This window comes from Eptatretus burgeri, chromosome 9, assembly GCF_056783735.1.
Source record: "Eptatretus burgeri isolate ZD-2024b chromosome 9, Ebu_testis_v1, whole genome shotgun sequence".
Lineage (NCBI taxonomy): Eukaryota > Metazoa > Chordata > Myxini > Myxiniformes > Myxinidae > Eptatretus > Eptatretus burgeri.
In genome coordinates, this window is record NC_140969.1 from 47,757,069 (window position 1) to 47,784,745 (window position 27,677).

General features: G+C 42.3%; 2 protein-coding genes across 3 annotated transcripts in view; both read left to right on the forward strand.

The window, feature by feature from the left end:
• The window catches only part of LOC147020084 (uncharacterized), a 93,231-nt gene extending 74,608 nt beyond the window's left edge, over positions 1-18,623 (forward strand). Inside the window, exons 41-44 of the mRNA XM_085895111.1 lie at positions 15,479-15,641; positions 15,941-16,024; positions 18,129-18,244; positions 18,485-18,623. Coding sequence (XP_085751237.1) covers positions 15,479-15,641; positions 15,941-16,024; positions 18,129-18,244; positions 18,485-18,488 — 367 coding nt within the window. The 3' untranslated portion in view covers positions 18,489-18,623. The remainder of the gene's footprint in view (positions 1-15,478; positions 15,642-15,940; positions 16,025-18,128; positions 18,245-18,484) is intronic.
• Positions 18,624-18,800: 177 nt separating this feature from the next.
• The window catches only part of LOC147020085 (meprin A subunit beta-like), an 80,645-nt gene continuing 71,768 nt past the window's right edge, over positions 18,801-27,677 (forward strand). Inside the window, exons 1-2 of one of the 2 annotated variants that reach the window (XM_085895110.1) lie at positions 18,801-20,721; positions 24,404-24,521. The gene's annotated coding sequence lies outside the window, so the exon portion shown is untranslated. Of the gene's footprint in view, positions 20,722-23,807; positions 24,522-27,677 lie in introns of those variants that run through there. The other variant, XM_085895106.1, reaches the window with a different exon arrangement.

Here is a 27,677-nt window from a genome sequence, read left to right on the forward strand (position 1 = left end):
TGTTCTCATCAACGTCGGAATAGAAACAATAATGCCACCAAAGTTAACATTACGGAGTCAACAAAATTTGTTGGGAAAAAGGAGGACTTTCTGTCGAATGAGTCAAACAAGCAGGCAATGATACTGTTGATTATAGAGGTGTTGCGCAAGGAAGGCTGTGAGGTGATCCAAGCAGAGGGAGATGCTGATGTTGAGATTGCAAAAGCGGCTTCCAGATCTACAACCCTCATTGGAGAAGATACAGATCTCCTTCTCCTCCTGCTCTTCTATATGGTGGAGACAAACTGCATTGAACTCCATTTCCGTTCTGACAAGGCAAAATCAAATGTCTACAATATCAAAGTCCTTCAGCAGATACTTGGAAATGCAGCCTGCAGAGATATATTGTTCCTTCATGCATTAACTGGCTGTGACGCAACGTCTCGTGTCTTTGGGATTGGAAAGAAGTCAGGGTTTCAAAGTATCATCAAGAAAAAAAAGGAATTGATAGACAGCTCAAATGTGTTCTGTAAACCACAGCAGAGTCAGGATGTTATTGAAACTGCAGGCTGCAGAGCAATGGTGGCATTGTTTAAAGCAAATCAGAACGACTCATTGGCATCGATCAGATACAACATTCTCTGCCAAAAGGTTGCAAGGGCTAAGGCATTTGTCACTCCTGAAAGACTGCCCCCGACATCCGCTGCCTGCAAGTTTCATTCTCTGCGGACCTATTACCAGGTAATGGAATGGATGGGCCTTTGTTGTGGAATGGAGCCAACGGAGTGGGGATGGAAGGTAGAAGGAGGAAAACTTGTTCCAGTGATGACAGACAAAAGCCCTGCTCCAGACATACTACTTCAGATGATTCACTGCAACTGTTCAGGGGGGTGCAAAACACGAAGGTGTTCATGTAGGAAGCATGGATTAGAATACACCAGTGCATGTGGACATTGCCAGGACAGCAACTGTGACAATACGAGTGTTGAACCAGAGATAGAGGAGGAGGAGGAGGATGATGAAACTGGAATCTAAGACTAGAAGGCATATGGTACTTCCACATGTGTCAAAATTGTCCATTTTTTTATATGTTGCTTTCCATGTCATAGACTGGCAGAAAAAATCAAAGAACATATATTTGTGCAAATATTTACTTTAAATTGTGAATGGTCTCAGGATTAGCACTGCATAAACTACCAGCAACGATCATAATACAAATATTGGTGCAAAATTAACTTTAAATTGTTAGTGGTCTGATGATCATCAGTCAATTTTTTGACGTTTTATCTGCCGGCAGCCATCTTGTTTTCTGACGTCACTGAGGGACTTTCCCATGCGTCAAAATTGTCCAACTTTTAATATGTTGTCTTCCACATCATAAACTACTAGAAATAAGCATAAAACAAAAATTTGCAATTTTTGGGGGGGTCAGGCAGTATCTTGACCCGTCTATTATCCAAATCATTGATGTAAATAATGAATAGTAATGGTCCGTGTACTGATCCCTGAGGTACCTCACTACTTACATCCTTCTGCCAACAAGACATCCTCCCACTCACAGCCACTCTTTGCTTCCCATTACTAAGCCAGTTTGCAATCCAATTCGCTTCCTGACCAGTCACTCCACAAGCCCTCACCTTAACTAACAACTTCCGATGTGGTACCTTATCAAATTCCTTCTTAAAGTCTCAATATACTCTCTCCACTGCCTTTCACTCATCCACCCAATCAGACACTGCTTCATAGAACTCTAAAAGATTTGTTAGATAGGGGAATATAACTCAAAAAGAGTCACAATTATGATCTAGTAGTGATGGTGAATACATGTTTTAAATTTAACTTCATCGGTCACATGGTCTGGCAGCCAGAATTATTTAAGTTTTTTGATTTTTTTTTCTTTTGATGGAAAAAGGCTCACCAGGCTGTGCTGGATGGGTTTGAGGGTAGAGGAGTAGCAGCTGAAATGCGATTCCTATCCAAGTTCCTCCTAATGACTTCATCTTTGCTTTTTGCTTGTTCGGGTTCCTCCTGATTACTGAAATGCAGGACTGTACCTATATGGTTTTCCATTTGATTTGAATTGAATTATTTTTAATCCCATTCTGAATTCAATTGAATAATAATAATTTTTAAAAACCCTCATGGGTCTGTATCAGGTGTCCAATGAAAGCGGGGTTGCATCAAAGCGCGACGTCTTGCGACCTGGTCATCACTGCCAGCAGTTATAAAGTGGCAGTTCTCATTATGTCTCTTATTAATCATGTAACACACCAGTACACAAACACCACATAAAACAAGTTCTGGTGAGGGTCTGCAATCTCTGATTGCTCTTTCTAGTTTGTAACTGCAAGAAGCCATCTTAACCGATACAGCTGTATTGTCATGTAAGAAGTCGAAGCCAACACTGAGTTATTGATGGAAATGATGCGTGTAAATTTGTGAAACCTCAGACCATAAAAATCCGTAAAACCAAATACAAAAACCACCATGGTTTCAATGTATGTGACTACGTTCCAGCGCACTGTAGTTCATTATGGAAGTGTACTCCAACGTCATTCAGAAATGTCATGGAATCCATCATCCCAGTTAACATCAAATCCTTCATTTTCTCCAGTGACCTGATTTCAGATCATCAATTTGGATTCAGACCAGGTCACTCTACCTTGGACCTGCTGCTTCTGCTCTCCCAACACTGAATGGAGGCCCTCATTGTCAGACATGAGAACAGGACCATCTCTCTCAACATATCTCATGCTTTTGATATACTGCTGACATCCTGCCTTGCTCACGAATTAATCTGCCTCTGGCATCAAAGGCCAACTCCACACATGGCTCACTGACTTCCTCTACTCTCATAGCCAATGTGTGGCATTCAATGGAATCCTTTCATCTCCTCTCCCTGTCAAGGCTGGAGTACCTCAAGGCAGTGTTCTGGGCCCAGTCCTATTCATGATCTTCATCAATGATCTCTCTGACTCGCTGGAAAATCCTCTTTTTCTATTTGTTGATGACTCCACCCTCTGATGCAACATAACAGCCTCTTCCCTCTCTTCAGACGCTGACAGAATCACAAGCTTGTCAAAGACTAACCAACCCACTCCTAACCTCCCCGCTCCTCCCCATCGCAGGTTTCTGCAAGCCCAATGTGGTCTACTAGTAAACCTCTTCTGCTGAAACTCCCAAAATCTAGAATGACTGCTCACCTCCACTCATTCAATCCTCTTCCCCCCCCCCCTGCCCCCCACACCTATGAAACCAACTTTCACATTCTCTTCAATCTCATTCTTCCACCCATGTCTTCAGACAGCTGCTCACTACCATCTCAGATCATCCCCCATCCAAAATGTTTTGTGGGTGTACTCGTCTTGTCTTCCCTGTTTGTACTCCCTGAGCCCTCATTATTCTCCACATAATTTATTTCTCCAAGACTCCCTCTATTTTGTCCCTAAACCCTGCTGTTGTTGTGTTTCCCACCTCTTTTTCTACTGTTCCTTTTGTTCTGTTATGTCCTGATCCATCCTATGTTCTAGCTCCCCCATGAGCCTTGACTTTGTCCACAAAATAAAAAAAAGTAAGAGGCCAACTGTCATTTTCTGCTGTCAAGTCACATTGAGGAATCTTGTGATTGATATGAAGTTATCGAGTTCCGTCAAGTCATTGCCGACTTCTGGGATCATTCATGATCATATTCCTCCAAACAACCCTATCCTGCACTGTTTCCTGAAGCTCTGGCACAGACAACCTGGTTGCACCCTTTATCCCATTCATCCAGCACTTACATGGTCTGCCTCTTCCTCTTCTTCCCTCAACCGTATCCCGCATGGTTGACTTTTCCAGACTATCGATTTCTGCGCACATGATGTGTCCAAAGTATGACAGTTTCTGTTTTAGTATCAGCACTTCCAATGTACATGATGGTCTAATTTCTTCTTGCACTGATTTGCTTGTTATTCTTGCAGTCCATGGAATTTTTAACATTAGTCTCCAACGCCACATTTAAAAACTGTCAATCTTCTTGCTTTCTTTCTTTTTCACTGTCCATGATTCACATCCATACATTTTGCAACCAGAAGTACCTGATCATTCACCATCCTCCTCTTGGCTTGTATTGTCACATATTTATCTTTCCAGATCTTTATCAATCCTGACATCACTGATTTCCCCAAAACGAACTCCCTTAATTTCTCCTCAACATTCCCCACTCACTTCAATCTTTGAACTGAGGAAGAGGAAACTTTCCACGAATTCCACATGATCGTCTCCCAATCTGAACACACTGATCTTCTCAGTGAACCAGACTTTTTGTCTTTGTTTGGTTTAAATAAATACCAGCTTTTTAACTTTCCTTCTTCACTGTCTGCAGCAGTTTCATCAAGCCCTCTTTACTTTGTACTAACAGAGGGGTATCATCAGCATACTTTAGATAGATTATTAACATGTCGTCATTCAATCCTGATTTCAGTCTTTATGTTATCCAAATTCGATTTCCTCATGATGTCGCGCCATTTCATTCAAATCTGCGTGCCAATTTCCAACGGCATCTCACCTTGTTCACCCTTCGCTTATCAAAAACTCATCACTTCGACCACAAACACCTCTCACACACGGGGAAAATATTCCCACACCCCCTCGTACCTCCATCGCTACAATTCGCCACTAAAGGTGCTGTCACACCTTGACGTTTTAGCCAGCAATGGCAACGTATAAAAATGTTTGTAAAACGTTGGCATACGCTGAAATTTTGATGTTTTTTTTTTAAGTTTTGGACGTATGCATAACATATTAGTAACGTACACAGAACGTTTTAATCACATATAGATAACTTAGACCAACGAATGATTAGCGTGTTGTCAGCGCTCACAACCTATGCCCAATGATAGTCTAACGTATGCAGAGCATGCTGCACATATCGCTGACGATCACGTGGCGTAGCCTATTAAAAAGCTGCCGCACACCGATTTAAATCATAACCGCCTGAGAATTGGAAGTGTCAACATCGCAGTCACACCTTGACGATTTAGCCAGCGTATGCCGACCTCTGAAAAATTTGTCTAAAACGTTGGCACACGTCAAATGCGTTATGGGTAAGTTGTGTATACGTTAAGAGCACGCTGAAAAACACTGCCATATGTCGTAATACGCCTTGCACGTCGTGAAATTTCAAGCATGCTGAAAATTTTACGACGTACTCGCCGTATGGCTCACACGTTCCGCTACGCTGGGAATAAGTTGTAGGCACGATATGCGATCGTTGACACACGTCGACACAAGTTCCTTGTAAGTTACTCATAAGTCGAAACACATCGAGGTAATGTTTAGCATAACCAAAACTTATTTTCTCCGTCAAGGCACATTTTCTTTTTTTCTCCTTGGCTCCATGAAGGCACGTGACGAAATATCTGAAGTTGTTGTTGTTGGTTTTTTTTTTTTTTTTTTTTTTTTTAGTCTATCACGAATTTTAAAATATATTCGGACATTTGCTTTTAAGTTTCGACGTCGACGTGACTATATCCTCAAACAGAAAATATTCACAGAGGAGGAACTAAGAAGAAGACATGAGCAAACTGAAGAGGCAATCGGACGTGACGTAACAGCACGTGACGAAATATCGGAAGTTATTGTTGTTGTTTTTTAAACGCTGCCAATACGCCATTATATGGTAGCTGTAAATTAGAAACACGTTCAGTAAGTTCTGTGGTCGTCCGGAAGATGTCAATCAAATACGTCAATATGCGTTGGAGGCACGTTACTCATAGATTCAAAGCACGTTACTCAGGATAGAAATAAGTTTCGGGTACGCTAAGCATTACCTCGACGTGTTTTGACTTATGAGTAACTTACAAGTAACGTGTGTAAACGATTGTATAACGTGCCTACAACTTCTGGCCAGCATTGTGGAACTTGTGAGCCATACGCCGGCATACGTCTTAAAATTTCAAGCATGCTAAAATTTGTGGACATCCGCAAAGTACAACGATTAAAGCCAGCGTACTACGAAGTATGGCAGCGTTTTTCAGCGTGCTCTTAACGTACACACAACTTACCTATAACGTATTTGACGTATGCCAGCGTTTTAGACAAATTTTTCATTAATCGGCATATGCTGGCTAAATCGTCAAGGTGTGACAGCCCCTTAAGCAGAGGTGTGCTGCACGTTGTCGCACTGCACATTGTGTGCTGCACGTTGCAGTCTGTCAACCAATGTCGGACTGTACTCGAACCGTTTGATGCAGGAACGAGCAACGGACGTAAATAGCACCAACCGCATCTCGCCGGTAATGTCCTGGGTGAGCACGCGGGATTGATTTGACCCTCGTCCAGTCGCCAGAACACGGCAAGAGGGGTCGCGGGATGGACGATCCGGGAGTTTGGTATGGGGCCCGGGTGTGCATTTTGGCTCAACAGTGGGGGGGGACGTGGTTGGTGGGTGTGCATTGCTATTCGGCATTCAGACTCTATTTGGAGCATGTTCGGGGCTAGGTTGGCTGCTTATACACTATGTTGAGTCAAGGCCGTGTCGCGCCGGATGTGCGAATGAGACCGCTTCCGGCCCCAGGAGCCTGGCAGGGCATGGCTGGGGCCGCTGTGGCCCAATAGAGAAGCGGGAGAAGGGTCACAGTGTGTCGCTTCGGGTCGTTACCCCACCATTCGCCCGGGGCTCACAGAAGGGGGAGCCCGGAGCCGCTCAACCCCTTCTTCGCCTCTCTTCTTCACCACCACCCTCTCTGCTTTGTCTCGGCTTTGCATTGGCTGCTCTTTTTTTCCTGTTCTACTCTTAACAACTCCAATCCTAGACCTAAACTTTCCTGTCATCTCTCTGATCTTTTTTAAATTACCTCTCGTTTTTCCCACTCTGTTGACGTCACTTAATATTTCTCGGCATGCTTCTTTGAAATATTTCTGCTTGTCGTGTGTGTGTGTGTGTGTGTGTGTGTGTGTGTGTGTGTGTGTGTGTGTGTGTGTGTGTGTGTGTGTGTGTGTGTGTGCGTGTTCATTATGTCTGGCTTCCTTCTTGTGACTACAATGCAGTCATTTGTCTTTATTTTGACTAGATTGTTTAGCCGTTTAATGTCCTCCCTTGACGCACCTTTTGTTTTTCATCTTTTTTCTTGTGTCTGCAATATTTATTTCCTCTTCTGACAGTGATTTGGTCTTATTCTTTCTGCTGCTTTTGCAGTTATTTTTATCCTCTTCTTTTACAATTTCTTTCTTCAACCCTTTTTCCACAATTTGTCTGGCATTCTGTCAACCAAGACCAGCTCTGCAAAACACTTTTTTTATCCATTGTCGAGGCTCCAATGAGAGCTAACACAGAATGTATAACAAAGGGAGCAGGAGATAAGATGGGTGGGACAGGGAAGCACAAAACAATGGGGAACAGAGACGTTGGGAGACCTGTGGAAGGGAGAGGGATGGGGCGGGGAACACAGGGTAAACAAAATGGACACTACAGGGACTTTCAGGAAGGAAAGCAGTGAAGTTGAAGGAGTTGTGTTTGGGGTGGATTAACAGGGGTAGAAAATATCATCGTTTTGGATTGGGGAAGACATGAGATGGTGGTGAACAGCTGTTTTGAAAACCTGGAGAGAAAAGTGGGATTTAAGAGAGTGTGGGAGTTTATTCCATCGGTAGGAATATAGAGCAATGAAAGAGTGATAGTGAGTAGTTATTATTGATTTTGGTAGTTTCACCAGAAGGTGGTTGCTGGTGGACATTGAGCACCATGTGGAAACATGAAGGTGACAGATCACAGACAGCAGGAGGGATGAGGCCAGAGTGGAGATGGGAGAAGACCACCGACCTGCCCACGGTGAAGAGTGACAGACCCCAAGACTCAGCTTCATTGCGGGAGATACCAATGATCCTGAAAGTCATAGTTTCCACAGTGTGAAGCCGAGAAAGGTGTGAGGTGGGAGCACTAGCCCAGAGAGGAGAGCAGTACTCCATCAGGCTTTGGACGAAAGCTTTGTAAGTGGTCAGGCGCTCAGCTGTGCCAAGGAACAACTTTGCACAATTGAGATGCCCAGTCGGCGACTGGCTTTGGAAGCCAGCTTGGAAATGTGGCTTTCCCAGGAAAGATGGCAGATGGAGAGGCCCAAAAACTTGAATGAAAGGACTTATTCAAGAGTATTGTTGAGAAAGTAGATTTGGGGGGTTGGGGGGGGGTTCTAATCTTTGAGAGTGTGAGATTTGTCAGATTGAAAGACATGTTCCACATGTTGGACCAGCTTGTGATTTTATCCAGATCCGCAGAGAATGAAGAAGCTACTGCTTGCTGATCTGAGGGATGACAGATGGTACGGCAGAGGGTGGAGTCATCAGCAAAGAGCAAAGACATTTATTGCATGTTGCTTTGATAGGTTTTCAGTCACATCTGGTTGGAGTTTTCGAAAAAAAAATTCCACCGAGCTGTTTCACTTGTAGCTTAGCCACATGTATAGTGTAGAAACATATGTATGAAACTCTAATACCGTGGGCACTGGATGATAATTTTTGCACCATCGATTTTATTGCAGACAGATGCATTGAGAATCAGAAAAATCATGGTGCCAATTTTCGTTTTGCATTTTGGTTACATTTTGGTGGCTTTTAATGTGGCCCCCTAAAATACCATTATCGCTGTTTCGGTTGCAATTACCAGTTTCAAATATTGTTACAAAGCAAAGCATGTAGCATATCAAATTAAAGGTCTGGACATTTGTAACACGTGTGTGTGTGTGTAATATATATATATATATATATATATATATATATATATATATATATATATATATATATATATATATATATATATATATATATCTTCTTCTTCTTTCGGCTGCTCCCGTTAGGGGTCGCCACAGCGGATCATCCGTATGATCCGCATAGTGATTTGGCACATGTTTTACACCGGATGCCCTTCCTGACGCAACCCTGGTCGTATATATATATATATATATATATATATATATATATATATATATATATATATATATATATATATATATATATATGTATATATATATATATATATATATACTGCTTTTTATTGTCCACAGGTATCTATGCCAATTTCCCTGGCAATAACAACCATAATGGAGCATATATCCAGATGCAAATGTTCTTATTTAAAAGTCAATCAATTAGAGAAATGTACCTTTTATGCTTTATGGTATGTTTGGTGGTTCACATAAAGTATATCTGTTCTATGGTATACACTTAAGTAGTCAACTGTAATGAATAGGTCAAAATATTTGTTGAAACAAAAACTATCAAGTTCATAGTAATGCAGTGTCAGATAAGTCATCTTCATCCATGCTGTCCTCATGATCATTTCCTCTGAGTCTGTCATTGGTGTTTTCACATTTGTCAACATTCGCGTCACAAGCACAGCCCCTTTAGTTATGTCACACCTTGACGTTTTAGCCAGCGTATGGCAAGGTATCAAATTGTATGTAAAACGCTGGTGTACGCTGAACTATTGATGTTTTTTTAAAGTTTTGGGCATATAATAACGTGTTGGATGTATGCATAACGTATTAGTAACGGACACAGAACGTTTCAATCACATATAGATAACTTATACCAATGAATGCTGAGCGTGTTGTCGGCGTTCACAACCTATGCCCAACGATAGTCTAACTTATGCATAGCGCGGCAGCGTATCGCCGACGATCTCGTGGCGTAGGCTATTAATAGGCCACGGCTCGACGATTCAAATAATAACCGCACTAGACATCGAAGTGTGAAGCCGCTGTCACACCTTGACGTTTTAGCCAGCGTATGCCGACGTATGAAAAATTTGCCGAACCAAGCTGGCACACGTCGAATACGTTATGGGTAACTTTTGAATACGTTAAGAGCACACTGGCATACGTCATAGTACGCTGAGTCTGTCGACAAATTTTCAGCATGTTGAAAATTTCTCGACGTACTCGGCGTATGACACACATTCCGCATATGCTGGCCATAAGTTGTAGGCACGTTACGCGATCGTTGACACACGTCGACACGCGTTAATTATAAGTTACTCATAAGTCGAAACACGTCGAGGTAATGGTTAGCATCAGTGTTCCAGACTCCCTGGTTTTTTATTTTTTTTTCTTCGGTATGACGGTGATGTTGACACTTCGATTTATAGTGCGATTATGATTTAAATCGTTGAGCGGCAGCCTATTAATTATATTATATTATAACCGCACTAGAAATCGAAGTGTCAACATCACCGTCATCCCAAAGAAAAAAAAATTAAAATTAAAAACCATGGAGTCTGGAACACTGATGCGAACAATTACCTCGACGTGTTTCGACTTATGAGTAACTTACAAGTAACGTGTGTCAACGATCGCGTAACATGCCTACAACACGTTACTCATAGGTTAGACATAAGTTTCGGGTACGCTAAACATTACCTCGACGTGTTTCGACTTATGAGTAACTTACAAGTAACGTGTGTCAACGTTCGCATAATGTGCCTACAACTTATGGCCAGCGTTATGCGGAACGTATGAGTCATACGCTGGCATACGTCGAAAAATTTCAAGCATGTAAAATTTGTCTCACAGCCCGGCGTACTACGACGTATGCCAGCGTACTCTGACGTATGCCAGCGTGCTCTTAACGTATACAAACTTACCCATAACGTATTCGACGTGTGCCAGCGTTTTAGCCAAAATTTTCATACGTCAGGCATATGCTGGCTAAATCGTCAGTGTGACAGGGCCTTCAGTGCAGGCCAAAGAATGCTTCTTGCAAGAGCAGGATCCACTGGCACATCGGCTCTTGCCACAGCCGCACTATACAAGCTCTATAATAACTGTCGGAGCTGGTGGGAGGTCAGAGACTCTTGGGACATACTGATTATTTTCATCATTCCATCCATAACTAGAGTGCAAAACCTCCGCCGCCAAGACTGCTAGGTCACGCAAGTGAACCTGATATCCTATTCATTCAATTTGATGTCAACAGTGCTCACAGAGTTATAGTTGCAACTTTCCCTTTTACTTTTAACTTTTACATTCTCAATTCATTCGTCATAACTAGATTCCTTGAGACAGAAATTGATTTTACGTGGGTATATCCACCTGCAGTTCCAAAATCAGCCGCAATTATAATTTTGCCATGTTTTTTGTTGGAAATCACTTATAACATGTAGAAATGCAAGAAAAAAATCGAAATTTTGTTGGAAAAAAAGTTGCAATTTTTTTTTCTCTAACAAACTTTTTTTGGGGTGGGGGAGGGGTTGGAAATCACTTAAAACATGTAGAAATGCAAAAAACAAAAATTCAAATATTTTTTCAAAATGGCCGCTATGGCGGCCATATTGGACTTTGAACCAAGTCCAAAATCTAATGGCATAATCATTGGACCATACCTAACCCCCCCCCACCAAGTTTCGTCGAAATCCGTCCAGGAGTTTTTCCGTAATACTGTTCACAAACAAACAAGGGTGAAAACAGTAACCTCCGTTCATCTTCGATGGCGGAGGTTAATTAATTGGCGGAGGTAAGTCCGGATTTTGAGTGTCTGCCAGTAACCAAACCATAGCTTGGTAATGAGCCCTGAGAATGTGCTCCTTCAGAGATGCCTTTGTTAGGGGCAGTTTCTCAGCCTCCGCTTGATTTTTCTTTAACAAGTGCCATCGTAGCTCTCCGACTGTTTTGATACCGAGTCTTGGAGCGAACAATAGGCACACAAACTCTTCTGGACTGTCCATGATTAACAGCGAGACTGTCCATGATTCTAGACCAACAGCTGTCTTTGTGTTGACTCAAGTGTTAACATTGGCCCTATTAGGATCCAGCGGATGAATGCCTCCAGCGATTTGGGAACTTGATTTTCATCTAACAGAGAACCTTGAAATTTCCACGGCTGCTTTAGAGCTTCAGCGATGTCCCTTCTTATTACCTTGGCACTTTCAAAGACTGTTTTCATGTTGCTGCTCGCATCGCCAGCTGCCTCGTCCAGATTGTCAATTGCGGCTCTTTTGGTTCTAGACGTGTACATCTGATCTGGTTCATTCATATGTGTAGAGCGGAAGAACTCAACATCATCAATATTTTCTACAAGCTTACGCTTCAAGCTTCTCCTTGATATATGCGTATCATTTGAACCATTGACTCGAGGACATTTTTATAAGCTGCTTCTACCCCTCCCATGTCCAGGATAGATCCTGATTTCAGCGGGCTGTTCATCAAGTCGAAGAATTCAATGTCTGCTGAAATCTTGGTTATTTCTGCTTCGTCGTCTGCTCTCTCCTGCTGTACCTGAGTTCGCTGAACGTGCTTCACCCAACAATACAGATGGTATTTGATATCAATCACATGGGCATCGTTTGGATCGATTGCAGCACTCGGATTTACTTTCCACTGCTGGTTATTGCTGTATTCGACAGCCTTTCGGAGCCGTTCCCCGGTGTTTAACTCACTGATCTGGTGGAGTGCTCCTTTCTCTGAAGATACATTACGGAAGAAGCAGTTGTTTTTATTGTATTGTTTGGCACCAGATCGCATGTAACGTTCTGTTGACGATGGGGTCTCATGTGGTGGTGGTTGTGTTTTGAGGTTCGTCCTTTCTGGTCGTCTTACTTTCGTTGGTTTTGGTACTTCACCTGCTTCCAGTGCAGCTTCATATCTGTTTTCAGCTGCTCAATATGGACTTTGTGCACTGCAATTTTATAGCATTCTAGATGCCACGTGACACCTTTCTGTAATAGTTCATTTGCCGTCACATCACTGAGCTCTTCTTGGATGGATATGTACTTATTATCTCCATAGAGCGACTGGGTATTCACACTCTGGATAAACAGCTGATATGATTCTGGTCGTGGGTGTTTTATGAGTTTTCCAGATGCTTTGCAAATGCAGCATATATTCAAACCTGCCAAAGATGTAGTGCAACTTGATGCTTTTGTGCTGGAACTGGAAGGACTTGGGGATGTTTCATCCATAACGATAACTTGAGAAGTTTATTTCAATGTCCACTCGACATAAGTTCCTTCACCCACAAAGCTTGGAGGTTAATCTACAACTACATCTATTAAATCAGTCTTTTAGTCTGGACCCTTGACCACTTCTGCTATTATCATCGCTGACCTGAAAGGCAAAAAAAAATTAACATACATTGTATGTAGAATTGTAGCATGTCATAATGTTTAGAAAAATTGATTATCTTGGTGACGTTGCAGTAACTGATTTAATATAGGCTGCACAGCATCTGAAATTAACAAAAATTCAGATGTCACTATGGTTATGTTCAATGTCATTATTGATATTATTATCATATTCTAGGCTGAATTCTGCTCAGTTTGATATATTACATGCCCAGGTTTAAACCAGAAACAAAAAAGTTGGTAAGTTGTTATCATTGAAAAAAGTGTGATTCAGGGGGGGTAGTTCATGTATGTATCGGCTTGAAAATAATATTTGAAATGCTCCAAAAAATTGGCACCATGATTTTTCTGACTCACAGAATCTATAAGAATGAAAAAATATATGGTGCTGAAAATTATCATCTGGTGCCCATGGAATTACATAGGCCTCTACACTGGTAGTTCATGATCTGTCCCACAGTCTGTGCCTGATGGAGTGTTGGTAGATAGCACACCACTTCTCCATCTTCTCTTGCTTTGAATGTTTTCAAATGTTGCCCATCAGGTGAAATCCATGTGTCCAGTCTGCATTTGGGTTGTTTGAACCATGTTTGCAATTATGAGATCATTTTCCACACTTGGTTCCAGCATTCGCTCCCCTGGCTCGTTTTGGATGCCAACTCCATGCTTTCCTGCAATCCCTGGTGCTCCTGTTTCTCCAATTTTTTTCCTTTACTCATCTCCCATAATAATTGAAACATCTCTTTTAGGCACCTGTTCTTGATATTATTATCATATTCTAGGTATTATCATATCATATTATTATCACCTGTTCTACCAGTTCTTGCAACTTTCCATAAAACTCCCCCACATGTTACTCACGTGCTGCAGAACTTGGTTCATATATCTGAATGATTGTAGTGTTCACTGGATGTTATTTCAACCTCTGATATTAACCTATCATTGACTGAGTTGTATCCCAGTACTGACTCTGATGTCTTCTTTTTACAAATCACTGCTCTTCATTTCTTTTCCACGTTTTGTGACCAGAAAAGAACACATTGTAATCGTCGGATTGAAAGTGCCCCAAACCAGTCCATCTAAGTTCACTTATCCTCAAAATTTTAGTTATTTTCGCTCTACATCTTTCTCTTTATTACATCTAACATTGCCCGATTCATTGACCTTACATTCCATTCATGTCCCGATTTTGTGAATGTTTGGGAGGCTCAGACTCCGACTTTCAGTTCTGGAAACCTCAGCGACTGGATTTCCTTGTGATTTTGATCCATTGCCATCATTACGGCCAGTCCTACTTGTCAAAATTCCTTCCTCTTTCCCAGTAGCCATTTATGCACTTTCAAACCTGGAGGACTCATCATCCAGCACCAAAGCTTTATCTCTTGGATTTCTGATCATGATTGTTTTCTTGGCATTTATAGAAGTAGTTGGCCATTGCCCCCTACATTGGTTGGCCTTGCCATTGTTCTCCAGAAGAAAATCCTCTGTCTAGCATCAAGGGCATGCAGCCATTACTGGCAATATGTGCCAGCTGCCTGCATGGCCATCCAACGCTTGCTCCCATGACTTCAGGAAACTAAAATGGTCTCGCACACCTTGCCCATGGATGGCCTATAGGTTAACAAATGCAAAGGTAACCTCCATTAAGAGGGATTGCTGCCTTTTTCTCTGTTAAACCCTTTGCCTTTGGTTTCAAAACCTGAACCACAAGACAGCAGCAGATATGGATTCAGAAATCAGTTTTCTTCTCCTCAGGCTAACGAGCCCCATCTGCCAGACACAACCGGTTTTAAGATGCCATTGATTTGCTTTTCATCTCCGCACTATTTGTTGACAACAACTCAGCCAGGAGAAGGCCATTGCAAGGCGAGACTGTCAGAAGCTGTTTGGGGGTGGGGGGGGGTAAGCTTTCAAGGTGTATAAAATACTTCAATGCCTCAACATCTCAATGTCACTCCATGACATAACAGTCCATTTGTGATTATATGAATGATTAATATAATCTTCTGGTGTAATGCACTGCCTTTATGGTTGATCAAACACAGGACATTAAGTTAGCAAGATGCATTGTTACATCCAAAATGTGGTAGGGTTGGGCAGGGGGAATAGGAGTGGGAGGGAGAAAAGAGGGGTGGTATTATGAGTTTGATGCAACAAGCCCACAAACAGCTCCATCTGGGTCTTTTACCTACAGAATCATTTAGGTGGATATGTTTGTTACAAGCATAACCTGCATTTCCTAGTATTGAATCTGCAACTTGTTATTGACTTGTCGACACTTGCAATTTCACCCATCTTTGAGGTTTTTCAGAATATTAATTTGTGTTTCATAAGATACCACTGTTGGTATGCCTGGAAATTAACTTTTCCTGAGGCTTATTTTGCAAGTGGCGAACTGTTTTACCCCAGGCTTCAGCACCTTGAGGAAACACTTCAACTCTTCCATAGTTACCATAGCCTGCATCATCAGATGGTGAGCTGGATCGAAGGTGTAGAAATACAACTGCAACAGCTCCAGAATTTAAAAGGGGATGACGACCAGAAGCTGTGTTCTCTGCAAGTGCAGATTGAGGTATGAAAGACATGTTGGCGTAAACCCAAACATTTGATTTTCTTTATCCACTACATGCATGAACTACAGTATTCATGACTCTATCATCACTCTGGATGGTGTTGCCATGAGCCATGAATGTGGATGGTGTATCCGTGACTCGTGGTGTTCTACCACATACTGGAGCAGTTTTGGTGTATCACATGTGTACAGTGATACTATACAAATTGAAATTAATAGCACTATAAGTTTTCATTTTTCATGCTTATTTTAATAATGTATTACATGTGCACCTTTTCTCACACTGACCTTGAATGCAGATTCTTCGATCTGAAATCTCTCAAAAACAAAGCAAGCTAGATGGGTTGACCATGTTCGAGGAGCAAGTTTTAGCTGCCAAAAAGGTCAGATTCGGAACGTTGTGAATGCCTTTTTCATCTCTGCACACAAATGTTTCTCGAAACTTTTTTTTATGCCTCCATTAACTAAGTCACCGGAAACATTATGTTTTCAGGTTGTCTGTCCGTGATAGGTTTTCGTTACCGCGATAACTTAATGGGGAACCCAAATGCTCAGATCACCTGGACCCTAATTTATCCCTTGATGCCCTACAAAATAGATATGCATTTTTTTCTGATTTATAAATGAGGTAATTGTGATGAAAAGTTGAAATCTTCTTCTTCACACTTACCTGTGACGTCTCACCAAGAATTCGACCGCTATTTTTCGTTTTGTCTACGGGTAACATCACGGAATGATTTAATACTAATGGTGAATAATTTTCGATTTTCCACAATTATGCCAAGTCGATGCATCCTTGGTGGTTGTAGTGAAACAAACCAAGATGGTTTCACGCTACACCATGACCAAAAGATCTGAGGATTGCCATAACTCAGAAGAGGTTTCTCTGAAATATCCACATGTGGAGTTTTGGGCTCGGAACGTTTTACAGAGCACGTTATGGAACAACAGAGATGGCTAGATCTTGTGGTTATCCGCCATAATTGAGAGAGGTTGCCATATCCACGATTAAGCGGAAGAAACAGCCATTCCTCAAAATTGTAAGACGATCTCTACCTAACTACCAGCACATGTACATGGGCGATTTGAGCGGTGAATCAAGCACCTGTGTTGTCCTTCTGGTGACTGATCTCACCTCTCCAGCACTCACCTCAACGGCATGGCACGGCATGACCACAGACACAAATGGCATCCCAGGAAAGGATGAAACGAGATGATCCCGTAACATACATGGCACTTGGTTAACCTGCGACGGATGGTGGGACACAGCATTCATTGACCATTTTGTTGGTGGTGTCCGAGTCTGCCTGGGTTCTGCCTGTGCTGTGTCATGCCATGTCTGTGGTGTCATTTTGTGTCCCACCATCATGTCCATGCCGTGTTTGTGCTGTCTTGTCATGCCCATGCCATGTCGTGTCCTTCGTCGTGTCCGTGCTGTCGTGCCGTGCCGTGTTTCTGCTGGAGTAATACAACTGATTTGTCAATTAATACAAATCCCTCAGAAACAATCAAATGAACGGAAAAACAAAACCTACCAATCATAGTGAATATCTTTCTTCTTCACCAACACTTCCATTGTCGCCTGATGTTAAATTGCAGAGACGTGCTGATCACATGACCGGAAGTGTGTCAAAATGGCGCTTGTGCAAATTCCTTCCAAAATCTTCTTTTCCAGACCCACCAATCAGAATGCTACAAAATTTGGGCTACAACATTAGGCCAGGGTAGGGATGTTAAATTATGGAAGTCATGACGATCACGTGACCGGGAAGTGTGTCAAAATGTCCGACTTGGTCAACTTCGAGGAAAATCGCATAAATTCCTTCAACGATCTTCTTCTCTCGACACACCAGTCAGAATACTACCAAATTTTGGCTACAACATTAGGCCAGGGCCCAGATAAGCTGCAGCTCCAGTGGTCCTATTTTTTGAATTACTTTTCTTCCAAAGTGACCATCCATATTGTTTACATAAAGTAATAAAAAATTACATATATACACTCCACTCATTAATGCCTGGTGTTGGCGCAGTGGTTAGGGCAGCGGCTTGGAATCCAAGAGGTCCTGAGTTCAAGCCCCGTTGGGCCACTGAATTAATACACCAGGGGGTTGACTCAGCCTGTCATCCTTCCGAGGTCGGCGAAATGAGTACCAGTATACTGGGCCGGTGTATACCCCGGTTAAATAGGTGTACCATACCCCTGTGTCGTAAGAGGCGTCCAGGGTTGCGTCAGGAAGGGCATCCGGCGTAAAACATGTGCCAAATCACGATGCGGATCATACGGATGATCTGCTGTGGCGACCCCTCATGGGATCAGCCGAAAGAGGAAGAAGAAGAAGACACTCCACTCATTGTGGTACTCAGTTACAATGTCTTGAATTGGAATTTGTAAAGTAAAGGCTGCATGCAGTATCCCAAACATGCACTCATTCACTTTGACCTCACTCACCATGAAACTTTCTGTGGAACCTTTTTTTTTCGTCTCAGAAGTATGATGCAATGCTGGCACAGTACAGGTGTTCAATGGACAAGAGCTGTGGGTATTCACCACCACAGAAGCTACAACCATCTCTGGAGACATTCCACCATGAGGTAAGAGCAAGGTAAAATTATGTTCTTGACAACCTTTTAAAAATTATTAAACAATGACGGCGATTGGGATGGTGAGATTGCAAAGAGGAAGGACGGTTTTGAAAATGGGAGGCACAAAAATGGGAGGAAAATGGGAGTGGTATTAATGACATTAAAGGCTGGAATAGATTCCTATGTGAAGTCTGATGATTGTTGAACCAAAGGCCTTGCAGTTAAAAGGTAACCTTTATCAATCTCTTGAACACAAACAGCTGAACAACCTGCAGCGCAGACTCTCCAGTCTCACAACATCCGTGTCAGAACTGGCGGCCCGAGTACTCAAGGCTCAGCACAGTCAGCAAGGCGCGCTCGCCTATAAGGTGCATCGTGTATGCCGCCAGGTGCTGGTCATGGTCGATGGATGTGAGTTGCCACTCATCGAGGCCTTTGAAAAAGGCCTGGTGAGTCGTGAGCGCTTCATGGAGCTGGCAAGTTGGCAAGGGGAGCGTGAGGAGGTTGAAGTGGTGGGAGATCCAGCCACAAACGGCAGTGCTGATCCGGGACTCTGCTTTGGTTCACACTCACCCTTCTGACCAGAAGGCTGGCCAACTCCACCTGCATGCTTTTCTACAACAAAGTTTTGTAGGTTTTAAAATAATATAGTAAATGCATGGTAATATACCAACGCTGGTACAAAATGCATCTCAAATATTCTCATAAATGTTGTACTTTGAAAAGTAACAGGAATGCAGAGAATGGCTAAAATGCAATTTTTCAAAACTCAAGAGACTTGCATTCAGAAATATTTAGCATTTACTTTCACTTGGGTAAGTTTGGTGCATGGGGCTTTTGGATCACAGATTGTTTCTCACATGTTAATTTATCTTTTGGCCAAATATTTTGCTTTAACATTCTATTAATTTCTGCCGGGAAATTGCCATTGCTTTGGGAATTGCATATTACTCAGTGATAGAAAATATTGTATTCTTTGCTCCTTAATTAAAACATCGATAAATAGAGATTGCATTGTGATGTTTTTTTTTCTTGTTTTCTTTATTCCCTCTGTCACCAAAGGTGGATGGTGGTTATGTTTTCACCCCTGCCTGTTTGTCTGTCTCTGTCTGTGAGCAGGATATCTCAAAAGGTTATGGACGAATTTGGACAAATCTTGGTGGACAAGTTGGGTGTGTAAGGATGGATTGATTGGATTTTGGTGAAGATTTGGATCCACATACTATAATTACCCTCGCCGAAGGAGGAGGGTATTGCAGTTGGGTCCCTTTTTTCTGTTTGTTTGCCCGCACATAACTTTTGTGCTTTTCTCTGGAACCGCTTGTCAGATTGAGACAAAATTTTGACCATTGGTGCGACTACTCATGTAGAATGTTTTAAATGATAATTATGACATCATAGGTCACATGGTGTGGCAGCTATGTTGGAAAAACGGGAAAAATTTTGGACCTCTGTATCTCTGAAACTGAACCAAGGAAAAAATTGAAACTTGGCACATGGTAAGTACGTACTCCTCATGGGAAATGAGTGTGATTTATTTTTATGACGTCATAAGTGCCTTCATTATGTCATAATTGCATATGCAGAACGCTACATCCGATCAGGATGAAAATGTTTGAGGGTCATCGAGGGAGAAAATGGTCCACTATTTTTTTTGATGATATCGTTCACGTGTTTTGGCAGCCGTATTTGTTTTTTTTTTTATTCTTTTTAAACCTTCAAAAATCCTCTTTGAAATGGCTGAACCAGTCGTCACTGCCGGCATTTATAAAGTGGCAGTTCTAATTATGTTTCATTGATTTATGTAACACACCAGTACACAACACACCACACAAAACAAGTCTTGGTGAGGGTCTGCAATCTCAGAGTGCTCTTTTTCTTGTTTTTAAAGTGATTCTCCACCAGTGAGAGATAGGGCCAAAATGACATACAAGCACAATATCTCAAAAAGTTATGGATAGATTCAAACGAAACTTAATGGGCAGGTTGGGTGTCCGCCAAGGACGATTTGATTCGGTTTTGGTGAAGGTTCAGATCTGGATTTGGATCCAAACATTTTAAAATTTTTATTAAAGTAATTCTTTACGATTGAGAGATGGTGCCAAAAATGATACATAGAATGACATTTCAAGAAGTTGTGGAAGGATTATGACAAAACTTGGTGGATGCTTTGGTTAGGTGACAAGAACAAAATGAATCGATTTTGGTTAAGGTTCAGATGCAGATCTGGTCTATCATTGGGATACAAAACGTAAACTGTTCACCCTGATGGAGGTATGCGCTCTATTGAGTGCCTTTCTAGTGACACAATTTTATGGTTTGTTTTGCATCGTGCTCGGATTGGCACATCCTTGTCATTGCAGGGCCATCTACAGAATGATTTGGATCACCTGAACTACACAGACAAGATCGTGGCTTATTTTGTGAGCAATCGTCTTGCATAAGATGAATTGCCTATTTCAAAATAGAAAGTTTCTGCAGCCACAACGAGGTTCAGGTACTTCCACCACCATTGAGAACATTGAAGAACGTATATATTTTATATATATATATATATATATATATATATATATATATATAATTTGTCATTATTATTATTATTATTATTGTCGTGGCCATGCAAGTTACATTAATTCTGCCAACCCAATTGTCATGGTTGGGCGGTTAACACCGACCTGGACAGGTAGCCGAACAATTTCCCTTGGAGGCGAAGAACCAAGTTCCTTAGAGATGATGGCGTGCGCGCAGGGGATGGGAGGCTGTGAAGCACATACCAGCGACGTTCACCAGAACTGAGGCACGAGAGTTTATACTGGAACCTACAATGAATAGACACAAGCAACTTTAATAAATCAGGGATTAATGAACATAAATCAAATATTTATAATGGAAATAAAGCGTAATAATAAAAATAAATCAAAGCATGAAGTAATGTAACGTGAGGTAAACTATAGCTAATTGAGACTTTTCCACACAAATTCAAATACAGATAAGGGGAAAGATGAAATAAAGGAAAATCCTCCCTTTATTTTGGCACTTAGCGTTGTCCAGCAATGGTCTTCTAGGAGCTTAACGATCGAACCCGGCGTCCTTTGCAGGAAACCGCACCTAAAATGGCACCCAGCCACTTTGTAGTCACTTACATGAGGAAATTCATGAGGCAGTGTTCAACTCCAGGGCTCACCGACCGCCGAGCAGCTTCTTCTCACGAATAAATATGCTGATCCCTCTCCTCTCTTAACACCACGTCCGCTCACAACGATGGCTCACCTTCCTCCTCGAACACACAAAGGGATAACGCAGAGTTCACGGAGAGGCACGCTCCTATTCTCTCTCTCTCTCTCTCTCTCTCTCTCTCTCTCTCTCTCTCTCTCTCTCTCTCTCTCTCTCTCTCTCTCTCTCTCTCTCTCTCTCTCTCTCTCTCTCTCTCTCTCTCTCGCTGAACAGTAATGGCTTGCATCTTGCTCCAGCACGTGGGCAAATTCAAACAGCACAAACATGAAGAATCGCGCAGCCTTCTTCAATGTGTCGAGGAGAAGCGACCAATACCCTTCTCTTCCAATCGCCATCTCCTCACTCGCTTCTTTTTCAAACCTTCTGACATCCACTGACCAACCATAAGCCTCGGGCATGGATTGTTGGCATGAAGCCGAGAAGGTGGGGTTTTTACCTGCATGTACGGCTTTGCTGGTGTTCTTGTTGCTGGTGTTCTTGTTGTAATAAGAACGTAATTCTTTTATCTCCGGTTTTGTAAGTGCAGAAACATAGGAAAAGGTCACAGGGAGGAATCACATATTAGGAGAAATTGGTCTTAAACCCTACCTAATTAACACAGCACCCCCCCCCCCCCATGCGGTGGCACTTATATCTTAAGCTGACCGTTTTTCCTACTTGACTTGCATCGAGATATCTCCTGCTCGTCCATGGAGCATGCTACACTATACAATCTTACCTTTGCTATGAAATTCCTCCATCTACCCCACAACCACAACTATATATATATTTATATATATATATATATATATATATATATATATATATATATATATATATATATATATACAATTATTCTATAAAGCATTGACATATTAAAGATGGGTACCTTCTGGGTGACGTAGAAAACTGATATTTTGCATTCCGATGGACAACCGACAAGCCGATACGCTGGGAAAATCATAGAATTGTCGGACATCCATAAATGAAAATATAAATAAATGAAAACAAAATGCAGGTGAGCGACTCGAGACAATGGGGAAGCAGGGTAATTTTGCCTGCTGATCGACATCGAAGCTGCGACACCAGGAAAAATCACTGAACCGTCGGAAAGTGTTCGCAAATGAAAATATAAATAAATGAATAAAATAAATGAAAAAAAAAACAAATGCAGGTGAGCAACGCAAGACGATGGGGCAGCACGGTTGGTTATTGCTTAAGATTGTGAAAGCATACCCCACTAGTACACGATAATACTCTCCTCCAGTGTGTCTGTCCATTTGGGACATGGTTTCTCCCGTTCGGGGAGGGCTTCTGTTCAAGGAGGGACTTCAAAATCAAATTGACGCCATTTTGTTTGCTCCAGATAAATCCGAGGCCTCTTATTTAAGGCTCATGTTTTCTGACTCTCTCATGGCTTTATCTCAACTCTAATTCAATATCTGATTTCATTTTTCATCGTTGCTAAGATGGTTTAAGACTCAGTTGCAGCAAAAGGTGAGAAAACTGGATGAATAGTTGTGTTTTTAGAGAGAAAAAAAAATGCATTTTAATATCCATTTTGAATGTATCTGGTTGGACAGATGCCTGGTGTTGGCTTACTGGTTAGAGTGGTGGGCATGGGATCCTCGGATCCTGAGTTCAAATCCCCCTCAGCTGTTGAATTAATACCAGGTGGGGTTGACTCTGCCTGTCATCCTGTGGTGGGCAAAAATGAGTGCCAGCTTGCTGGTATCCTGTGTCGGAGTGGAGACCTGTCTAGGATTGTGCCAAATAGCCAAGGAAACTGCTTAGGCAGCACCAACGCTCAGCACAGAGTATGGTATGGATGGATGGTTGGACATTATGTGGGGATGGGGGAGACGAGGAATGGGGAGAAGAGTTGAGGTGGTGGAGTCACATTTTACATGATGTAGAATTTCCACATGTCCCCTGCTTGGGAATTAGTTATTTATTATGAAATATATAAAAGATGCTCGGTCTCAGCGTGCCTGCCTGCTTGCGTCCATCCGTCCGTTGAGCGGGTGCTCCTAGTTACTGAGTAAAAGTATAGCGACTGAAAACTGAAGTTTGGGATCGAACTGTCGTCTGATTATTGTTTTTCATGTTCTCGTGGTACATACATATATATATATATATATATATATATATATATATATATATATATATATATATATATATATATATATATATATATATATATATATATATATATGTGTGTAGTTTATTTCAGGTGAGTTAACTATTTTCCAACTATGTAATTAAACAATACTTCGAAAAACTTTGTACGTAGTAAATTCAATTTGTGGACTAATGATGGAATCCAATATTTATTCATAACGTTTGGTTTTAAGGAATTTCTAATTTGTGAAGAGAAGTATATTCGATTCTTTCAAGTTAAAAAAAATTGAACTACAGAAGTTAAGTCAGTCAAGGCAGGTTCTCCCCCCTCCCTCCCCCTCTCAAGTCAATCCTCACAAGTCAATCAAGTCAAGGCAGAAGTAAGTCACTCTCCACTCTCTCCCACCCCTTGCTCCCTACCTCCCTCCTCTCACCTGTGTATGATCGTCTCCTCCTCTTCCTCATCCTTTCCCCCTCTCTCCTGTGCAGTGTGTATGATGAGGGAGGGGGGAGGAGGAGAGGTCTGGGGGGAAAATTCAGATCTTGAAGTTGTCTTTTACATGACGTGGAATTACACATTACAAACTGTATTTCACATGCACATGTATTCACATATTATGTGAAGGAAACAAATTGTGTAGATTTCATAATTTCTGGGTCTGACGAATTGCCAGTAACTGTTTTGTAAAAATTGTGCAGCTCATCCAACTCAAGATGTCAAAATGTCATACATGGCTATGTTCGTGGGTATTCTCTGTCAGTCTGTCCGTTACTCCGTCTCTCCATCTGGATGGGGCTTCAAAATCAAATTACCGCCATTTTGTTCGCTCTGTGTCGGTTCTCAGGCCTCAGGGGCTTCAGGTGTCCAGGAACCATGGCTAGTTCCTTGTGTCGGTGCTGCGGTTACATGAGTGGGTCAACGTGTGGAAATGTGGAGAGACGAGTGTTCCTGAGAAGAATAAGGTAAGCGGCTTGTTTGTGGGGTCTTGGGTTTTGATTTTTCTGAATGTTTAAACGTGTTGCGTGGTTTGAACCTCGAGGCCGCATAGGCGTGAATTTTTACAATGGGCCTCAATTTTTTTCAACAAAATTATACATTCCATGACATGCTTGGCATTAAAGCTCGAAGAGACTGAAAACTGAAGTTTGGGATCGAACTGTCGTTTAATTATATTGTTTCATATTACCGTTATTCTACCGTTATTACTGTTATTCTGAGAATAACTACCGTTATTCTCAGCTTTTCCGTCTGTCTGTATGTATGTATGTAATGGACAAATCTGGAGGCCAGAGGAGTCAACTGATTTTGATGAAACTTGACTGGTAGGTTCATACCAGGATCTAGTTGTATGCTTTTGAGCACTGTTGCTATGGACGCCACCGTTGCCTAGCAACGGGACTTTGAAATTTTTGAAAAATCCCCCCCCCCCCAAGAAAAATCGAAAATTGGCTTCCTCACTTTTATGCGCACTATAATCAACTTCTTTTGTCAAATGATTTCAGCCCGATCCGTCAAAAACTGTATGACTCGTATGCAATTATATAGCGACCTCCCATGTCGCCTACCGGCTTGTTTCTTTGTCTGCATAGTCGAGGCTCGTGGAAGAACTAGTACTCATACATGAATGAATCAGGATGCAACATGACAGAGAGGGAGAGAGAGCGAGCACCAACTGCAGTGCCTCAGGCCAAAATAGGGGGCCACAGACAAACAAAGGGTGTGGGGAGGAAGGGGGACAGGAGAGGATGCATGGGGTGGACAATATGGATATACAGAAGGGAACTCTCAGGAGGGAAAACTGGAAATTTGGAAAGAGGAGGGATTGGGTTGGGATGGGGGGCAGGGAATAACAAGGGTAGGAAAGATCATAGATTTGGACTGGAGATGATCTGAATTGGTGGTGAACAGTTGTCTTTAAGACCTGGTGGGAAGAATGAGACTGAAGAGGATGTCAAAGTTGGTTTCACATGCAGGGAAAAAAGAGGAACATACTGAATGAGTGAGGTGAGCAGTGATCCTGGATTTTGATAATTTTGCCAGAAGTGGATTGAGGGTGGACCATGTGAGCCCTGCAGAAACCTGGGGGGGGGGAGGGAGGATGTGGGGGGGGGACACGGAAAGAGCAGAGGGTGCAAGACCGGAAAGGACGCGGAAGAAGACAGAGACCACCGACCTTTCTTGGATGGCGAAGTGAGAAACCCATAGACTCAGAGGGAAGAACGGTACTCCATCAAGTTGCGGAGGAAGGCCTTGTAGGTGGATAGGAGATCATGTTTGCCAATGAAGGACTTTGTATGATGGAGGATGCCCAGTCAGCAGCTGGCTTTGGAGACCAACCTTGAAATGTGGTTTGCCCAAGAAAGATCATTGCTGATAATGAGACTCAGGTGTTTGAATTTCCTTAAGAGAATTGTTAAGAAAGCACACAGAAGGGTGTGCCTATACAGCGCAATTTGAGATGAGAGTGAGAATGTGAGATCTGTCAGGATTGAAAGACATATTCCAAGCGTTTTGACCAGCTTGTGATTTCTTTTTTTAGGGTCTGAAGAGAGGGAAAATGCTTTATTCTGCCTGTCTGAAGGATGAGGGATGTCACTGTAGAGGGTGGAGTCATCATCAAAGAGATAAAGAGGATTTTTCAGAGAGTCAGAGAGATCACTGATGAAGATCAGGAGTAGGACTGGGCCCAGAACTCTGCCTTGGGGCACTCCAGCCTTGACAAGGAGAAGAGATGAAAGGATTCCATTGGGTGCCACACATTGATTACAAGAGTAGAGGAAGTCAGTTTGCCATGTGTGCAGTTGGACTTCGATACCAAAGGTAAAGAGTTTGAGTAAGGCAGGATGCCAGACTGTATCAAAAGCATGAAAATGTTCAAATGGGTGAGTTGAAGCAGAATTTCCAAGGTGGAGTGACCTGGTCTGAAACCAAATCGGTAATCTGAGATGAGGTTGTTGGAGAAAAGGGAGGATTTCACATCAACTGCGATGAAGGATTCCATGACCTTGCTGATTATTGGAAGTAAGCTGATAGGTCTGTAGTTAGTGGATCGTTTTTTTGCACCTTTTTACCTCCACCACTGAAGGTGGATTGAGGTTATGTTTTTACCCCTGTCTGTCTGTCTGTTTTTGTTTGTTTGTCTATTTGTGAACAATATTTCAAAAAGTTGTGGACGATATTTTGTGGAGAGCTTGGGGATGTAACAAGGATGAAATGATCAGATTTTGGTGAAGATCCCAATCCGGGTCTGGATCCGAGAATTTTTTTTAAGTGATTCGTCACCATTGAGAGATCGGGCTAAACGATATATAGCACGATGTCTCAAAAAGTTATGGACAGCTTCGGACGAAACACGGTGGATGAGTTGGTTAGGTGACAAGAATAAGCCAATTACATTTTAGTTCAACGTAAACTAATCAGCCTGGCGGAGGTATGCACTCTACTGAGTGCCTTTGTCGTTATATCATGAAGTGATGTTGGCATATTTCCAAGCAGAAGGAAGATGACCAAGCACCAATGTCAGGGTGAAAAGGGCAGAGAGATGGGGGATGTGCAAGAGCAGCAGAGCAGGTTTTTAGGACACGTGAGCTGATGCCGTCCAGTCCAGTGCAGAGTCAGAGTCAGAGTCATAGTCAAGGGTTGAAAGAAACTTCCTTGCCTTCTCAGGTGCAAAAGCACAGAGTCCAGGGTTAGTTGGGAATTTCAGGGTAGGATGGGAACCGAGAGTGAGGGGTTGGGGACACAATGTCTGGAAGCAAACACATGATTGAGACATTCGGCGTTCTCATAAGTGGAGTCGGCTATGGTGCCATGTGAAGATAGGGAAGTAATGGGGGGGGGAGCATACACCAGAGACAGACTTAACAGGGTGCTGCCAGGTTTTAGAGGAGGGCGACAAGTTTGAAAGTTAATTTTTGAGGTTGGACAGATGTTGTTTACTCCTCTCTCTCTCCTGAGAGTGGACACACTTATTGCGGAGTTTTTGGAATGCACTGAGATTGCCTTCGGTCGGATTATCCTTCCAGGAAGAGAAAACAAGTTGTTTCGGAGCAACTGCCTCATCACAGGATTCAGCGTTCGGTGGGCTGTACGAAGGGTAGGATAATTGAAGACAAGAT